Here is a 6946-nt window from a genome sequence, read left to right as displayed (position 1 = left end):
TTAATGAAAACACAATCTTGAGTTTAGTGGGGGGCACACATAAGTCTAGTTTTTCACTCTTTTTTTAGTTAAAAACAAAAAAAAAATTGTTACAACATCATTTGTTGTTTCTCCTGAGTCCTGACCCTACACGCTTTGTCCATCTTGCCCTTGTTGTGGTCTTGCTGGAATGTTGTTGCCAGAGGCGGCGGCTCTGACGAGGAAGGGGAGAGTGACGGTTCCTGGCTCGATCATTTTACCAGGCTTAAAATATTTTAAAGAAATGTATTTTAATGTTTAAACAATTAAACCTAATTACTTAATTCAATTTTACAAAAAAATTGCACAACCTAAATCATAATATGCCCATTGAAAAATTTAATTGTCAATACCCAATAAAAATACGTTTTCACTGAAGGCCTAATTTTTTTCTCGCCTTTAGCCTAAATTTTTTTAACAATTCTCATGAACGGCCTTGGTTATCGCTGCGCCAATAACCGCGGTTAGAACTACAGATTAGGCTTACTTAAAGTTCAATGCTCTACTTGGTTTGTGAGTTTTTTTTTTAAGTTTTTGGAGTAAAAATGATTACTTAAAAAAAAAGAACTTTTAAGTTAGTTGGTTTTTGAGTTAGTTGTTAAAATCTTACACACACACCGAACACAAACGAAAAGCAACAACACGAACACGAGCTGTCGAGGATTTAACGTGGGTCGGTCAGACTGACATTCATCCAAGGGTGGCAACTAAGTATTTTTATATGGTTTGTAACTTATTAAGCAAGAAACATTTAGGGTCGACCCCCTCACTTGTCTCCTCTTTTGACTTCATCTAATATTGCAATCCAAATAGGCCTAAGAACCCAACATTAATCAGGTAGTGCTTACATCATTTGTATGATCTTCTTGATCCAGTTACTTCTGCTTTTATTAATTTGTTTGTTTCCTGAGTTGAAAAAATTGTTTGTAACGGTTTAACATTATTTTGTGGATTATTTGTTGTTTTTCAACGACCCAACGCATAACTTGCGCATATCGGAACTTCTTATATTCGCTATTGGTAATGTGCCATCTTTGTGTGAGGCAGAGGAGGAGGTGATCAGCTCAATGTACTCGTGTTAAGTGAGTGAGTCGGTGCAACTTTAGTGCCCACCCGTGCCTTAAGCTAGCGTATTTTGCCCATGTGACGCGTTTCTAATGTCAAGTTTTGTGGATCTAGGATCATTGTTATCCAAGATGTCAAATTCTGATGTGTTTATTTGGTCGAAGTTATGAAGTACCAAAATTTCCATGTTTATTTTTGTACATTTAATTGGTTAAAGGTTTGTGTTGGTGAAACACCTAAACATTCATACATGTTTTTTTGTCTTATTTTTTTGTACCATTGACTTGATCTTATTCAAAAATAGTTTACTCGGTCAAATATCTTTTAACATATTTTTGCTTTTATAAATTTATAATAGAAAGATTACAAAAAAAAATAATAATTAATTTTATACCCTTTGATTGAGTATTGCGCTATCATCATTTAAAAAAAATGATGTTTTAACAGAGTTTCATGTGATGTTGATTACAACGCGTGTCCATGACATTGTTGTAATGGTTTCACGAGTTCAATCGGGTCTTGAGGTCTGAATCAACCCAGCCTGAACCGGTTAGAAGAATTTTAAGTTGGTCTGGGTAGTACCTCAAATCAGACCGAAAGATGCTCACCCTTGTACCAACCTTATCACAACATTATACGTCTTTTTACATTTTATACTGTTTTCTTTTAATATACACGTAATTAAAATATCAAAATATGATTACAAAATGTTACCGTATTTCTAACACGATACCAACCTAAAACAAAATTTACAAGTATTAATTTAGTCTAAACATGTCTCGATCAGTTCAGGTTCGGATTCATGTGTTTGACATGAATTTATAACCCGAAATTACGAGTTTACATTTATTCTAATCAGGTTTCAGGTTTGTGTTGTGTTTGGGTTTATAGAAGTTTGTGTCAAACCTATAAAATATTATGATGTTTGGGTTGTAACTTGTAAATATTTATGGGTCTGAATAAAATACAAATAAAATTAGCGCATTAACTGTAAAAATCAGATAGTATAATTATACATACAGTATAGTGTAATGTAATTACAAAATTACAGTACTTGTATTTATAATTACACTACTTGATTCACACAGTTAGCACGTTAATTTTATTTACACTTCTTAAACAAATAAAATTAGCGCATTAACTGTAAAAATCAGATAGTATAATTATACATACAGTATAGTGTAATGTAATTACAAAATTACAGTACTTGTATTTATAATTACACTACTTGATTCACACAGTTAGCACGTTAATTTTATTTACACTTCTTAAAACAGCTTATCTATTTCCTTTTAGTTTAGCTTTTTTTTTTTTTTCATAATTTAATCACCTACCCAACCTATCATCATCCAACTTTCATTACATACAACCAAAAGCCAGCAAAGAAGCCAAACAAGTAAAATTGCATTTGGGTTGTTCTTAACATTTCAACCCATCACAAAACATGTACACAACATTTGATCATTACAAAAAAAGATTACAAGAAACACGGGTCGATAAACCTTCACCTCAGTTTTAGACTTGATCATCGCTCGGTCAAATATAACCTAACACGTATTCTTTGTTATACCGTAAGCAGTTCCTGAAAACAAATGTGAAATATAAATATACTTATTGCACATGAACTTTTATAAACGCAAAAGAAATTGATCTATGATAATACGGTTCATACCTTCTCCTTCTGCTTGAAAATGGTGTCGATTTTCTTCATGTATTCATCTGTCACTTTCTGCAAGAAACCCAAACAAGAATCAAGTTTCTCTAAACTAACAAATTTTTTTATTATTTTTATAAGTTGTCAAAATGTAATACCTGCAAATCAGCTGATAAATCCTTTATATTGTCTTCCGAAAGCTTTTTCTCCTGTACAGCATAATATTAATAACCGACAGTAGAAAATACAATTAAAAGGAAATTTGATCGATATAAGAAATATAAGTTTAAAGGTCAAACCTTTTCAAGTTTATCATAGGCTTTGATAGCATCTCTCCTTATGTTTCTGATTGCTACCTACATAATGAGTGTAAAAAAAATTGCAATTTAATATAATATTTTTTTTTTTACGAAAAAGACATGCAAACCGCCTAATAAAGCCTACCCTCCCTTCTTCGGCCTGCTTTGCCACAACTTTAGACAACTCCTGCAATTAAAAGCACAGTTAAAATTTATGAACAATCAAAAATATGTTATCAAAAACATAACATTTGTTACAGGCATATGAGGTGAAAATTTCATCTATTTTTAAACGGGCCAATAATGTGACGACGCATACAGTCTGCTGAATCATTTTATTTGAAGATTTATAAGGTCACAATAAACGGGTCAAACAGGCTAAATAATATGACGACCCAACCGACCTGACGTGTCAATTTTGACATCTTTAACGTGTATCATAAAGGAAGTAGTGGAGTACCTTTCTCCTTTCGGATGTGAGTTGTGGAAGGGATAACCGTATCACTTCACCGTCATTGCTTGGAGTCATACCAAGATCGGAGTTCACTATCGCCTTCTCAATAGACTTTAGGCTGAAAAAGTCAAACACCATGCATTGTGAGATAACACCAATCGGTCAAACCATCAAAATATGCATCTTTAATGCTTATAGAATTGAAGAAAAATTTGATAGTAAAAAAGCTTAAGTTCGGCTCGTAAAAAGCTCGAGCCAGCACGTTTAAGTAGCGGTTGTGTTCGAAACAGTGTTATATGTAATATTTTCAACTCTTTTTTATATATTCTTTATTATAATTATTATTGTTATTATTATATTAAAATTTGGTGTTTGTTTAAAACGAGCCAAAGACGGTTTTTTACAAGCAAGCCACGAGCTTTTTGAACAACTCTACAGACATTTTAGCTAAACGGAAACGAGTCAAATAGTTAGAACCAGTCAAAGGAGTCAAAAGTCAGCCAAAGTATATTACCAAGTGAATTATTATTGTAACAGACACACTTTTTCTTTAAAATAAAAATCGGAAACACCCATACTTTTTTAACGAATTATAAGTATTTAGCACGAATATTATATAAAAGAGATGTTTAAACTTGAAAAAAAAGGTCAACAGATACCAAGCCAGTCAAATCAAAGTCGCAGTGTCACACAAAGTGTACAATTAATACATACAACCTGCTGAACGTTAAAAACAGTTGAGCAAAAAAGTGTTTCGAGTCAACCCAGCCCGTTGAACCAGTTCAATTTTACCAAAGAGTTAATGTACCTAGACTTGTCATACGGTTGCACTAACAAAGAGCTCGAATCTGGAGTGCTGATCTGTGCAATAGTCTTCAGGTTCACAGGTGAACCATAATACTCCACCTGCAGAAAAACACAAGTTACAAAATTTTAGATAAATTACTAAAAATATTTGTAATAACAAGAGATAAACATCATCTAACCTCGATTTTATCAAGCATAGCTGGATTTGAACGGCCTGTTCTGATCGAATTAAAACTTGACAGCATGCTGTCAATGGCTTTCTCCATCCTTTCTTTCTAAATCACACCAAGAAATGAAAACAATAAATATCTAAAAATGAACACGCGTATTCAACATAATCTTTAGTAAATAAAAAGTTAATTGCATGAATTTTATTAAATAACTCACGGCATTCTTTTCGATCAATGTCTTTTCGGCCTCGATTTCTTCGAGTGTGGCACACCTAATGGTGTTTCTGCAAAGCAAGTAGAAAACAACACCACATTCACATTATTTATATCCAAAACTCCAAATCCACAAATAACCTTAAAACAATGATTATTCAAGCGATTATAATGACTTTATCTGAATGTTACTATTTTGACCCCATATAATCACAAAACCATAATTATAATCACTAAAGCCAAGCCCTAATTGTTACACCTAGGGTGCAAACAAATGAGCTGCTCGCGAGCTACTTGAGATTGGATCAATAAAAAGCTTGAAACAAGCCAAGCTTCTTCAAGCTCGAGCCGATCCCGAGCCTCAAATAAAACTCGTTTAGTCATCGAGCTTATATGGGAAAAGCACGTTTCATCATATCTAAATAAGTCTTGTGTATTATTAAATTTTACCTCTTTTGGAGCTCTATGTATTAATTTCACACCGCACAACCGAGCTCAAGACAAGCTTAGGCTCGTATCAGGTCTTTTTCAAAATATATAACAAAATAATTATAAGTGTACATGAAATCATTCAACAAATAATAACCGACCCAATGCCGAGCCAAGCCTGAGCTTAAGAAAACGACTTAAGCCGAGCTTTAAAAAAAACTCGAAACGAGCCGAGCTTGCAATAAACCCCTCGATAACTCAAAAACCTTAAAATCAACAATAATAACGTGCACTTGCAAACAAACTTTAAACGAGCCGAGCTTTTTCGGTTTCGAGCCTATCCCGAGCCTCAAATGAAGCTCGAGCCTTGTACTAATTTCACACTACACAGCCGAGCTTGAGCCAAGCTTTGGCTTGCTGGATCGTTTAAAAAACTACACGAGCTCGAGCCTAACACTCATTTAAGGTTATTCTCAAAATATATACAAAACAATTTAAAAAAAATAATAAACGAGCCAATCCCAGGCTTGAAAAAACAACTCACAAGCTGATCTCGAGCTCGAGTCCTCGTAAGTCAAAACGAGCCTAGCTCAAAAAATAATTAAAACCTAAACTGAACCAGGTTTTCGGTAAACGGGTTATAAACACATCCATCCAAATACCCTTAATAACTCACAAACCCTATACTAAAATCAATAATAATAATAATAATAATAATAATAATAATATACAATTGCAAATAAACTTGCCTTGCAACCGATTTATCAACAACAACACCACCACTGTTTACTCTCAGATTCACATAACTCACAGATGAACTCCACGACAAAAAGTTTCCTGAACCAAAATCACAAAACATTCAACATTAACTTCTAATTCCAACAAAATTGCATATTCATGACCAAAATTATATAAAATTGAAAGAACCTTGAAGAGAAACGAGTGTAGTTGGACGGTTATTGAGCTTTGCGTTGATGAGTTTAGGTCGAACGGTTGATGATGAAGCCGGTGATAATGATAATGAATATGTAGCCATTTTTTTAATCTGGAATTGAAGTGTGAAAATATTATTTGGATTATGAGACTGTCGAAAAGTGGATAAGGGGGATACGAAGTAGTGGTGCGTACAAAACCCGAATCCGGGAAATACCAAGAACCATCGGGTATTTGTCGGGTAATTACCAATTTGATAGCAGATATTGGGGGTGTCCAAAATATTCGAACCCGATTAATCCGACCCGACCCGACCCGAAACCGAAATCTAAGTAGGGTCGGGTTAAATAGGATCAAAAAGTATACCTGAATTGTTATTAGGGTCGGGTTTAGGTTCGTTTTTGAAAAAAAAAACGGGTTTTGTGTTTTGGGTTAACCGGAATAACCCGATTAGTAATGATACTTTACTAGTTTACTTCAAATACAATATTGAAAATATGAAATAGGCACTAAAAAATCGAAAGTTTTATAAGGGAGTAAATTATCTGTTTGTTCATGAACCGTTCGACTGAAAATTCATTTGTGTTGTGTTATTTAACTAAACGAACGAACATGAACAAATTTTTCACTCGTTCATCTATGTTCGTGGACAAGCGTTCGTGACCGTGTTCGTTTAAGTTAAACGAACGAACACAGACATGCCTTTGTTCACGTCCGTTCGGTTCGTTTACAAGCCTATATGTAGTTATAAGATAATTACTTGTGAAGAAATTGAAAACTGAATGGAATGAGAAATTTTGCAAACTACGAATTACAAGCATAAAAATCAACTTAAATTTAAAAGTAACATGGTCAACCCGACCAACTCGAAACCCGAATAACCCGAACCCGACTAACCGGAACC

The 6946-nt window shown here is 33.8% G+C and overlaps 1 protein-coding gene across 1 annotated transcript; it reads right to left on the bottom strand.

Moving 5' to 3' along the window:
• Window positions 1-2461: 2461 nt before the first annotated feature.
• On the bottom strand, window positions 2462-6210 carry LOC143596382 (ribosome-recycling factor, chloroplastic-like). Its single transcript, XM_077075168.1, has 11 exons — window positions 6037-6210; window positions 5859-5946; window positions 4685-4751; window positions 4477-4572; window positions 4299-4396; window positions 3497-3608; window positions 3182-3223; window positions 3037-3093; window positions 2896-2946; window positions 2756-2812; window positions 2462-2665 (listed from the first exon to the last, which is right to left on the bottom strand). The coding sequence occupies exons 1-11, from the start codon at window positions 6143-6145 to the stop codon at window positions 2648-2650; spliced, it is 795 nt and encodes a 264-aa protein (XP_076931283.1). The 5' UTR covers window positions 6146-6210; the 3' UTR covers window positions 2462-2647.
• Between the last annotated feature and the right edge of the window lie 736 nt (window positions 6211-6946).

This window comes from Bidens hawaiensis, unplaced genomic scaffold (genome assembly GCF_021521415.1).
Source record: "Bidens hawaiensis isolate Kalapana, Puna unplaced genomic scaffold, B.hawaiensis_p1.1 tig00046324_1, whole genome shotgun sequence".
Taxonomy (NCBI): domain Eukaryota; kingdom Viridiplantae; phylum Streptophyta; class Magnoliopsida; order Asterales; family Asteraceae; genus Bidens; species Bidens hawaiensis.
The sequence above is the reverse complement of the archived record's forward strand: the minus strand, read 5'-3'. Positions and strand labels throughout refer to the sequence as shown.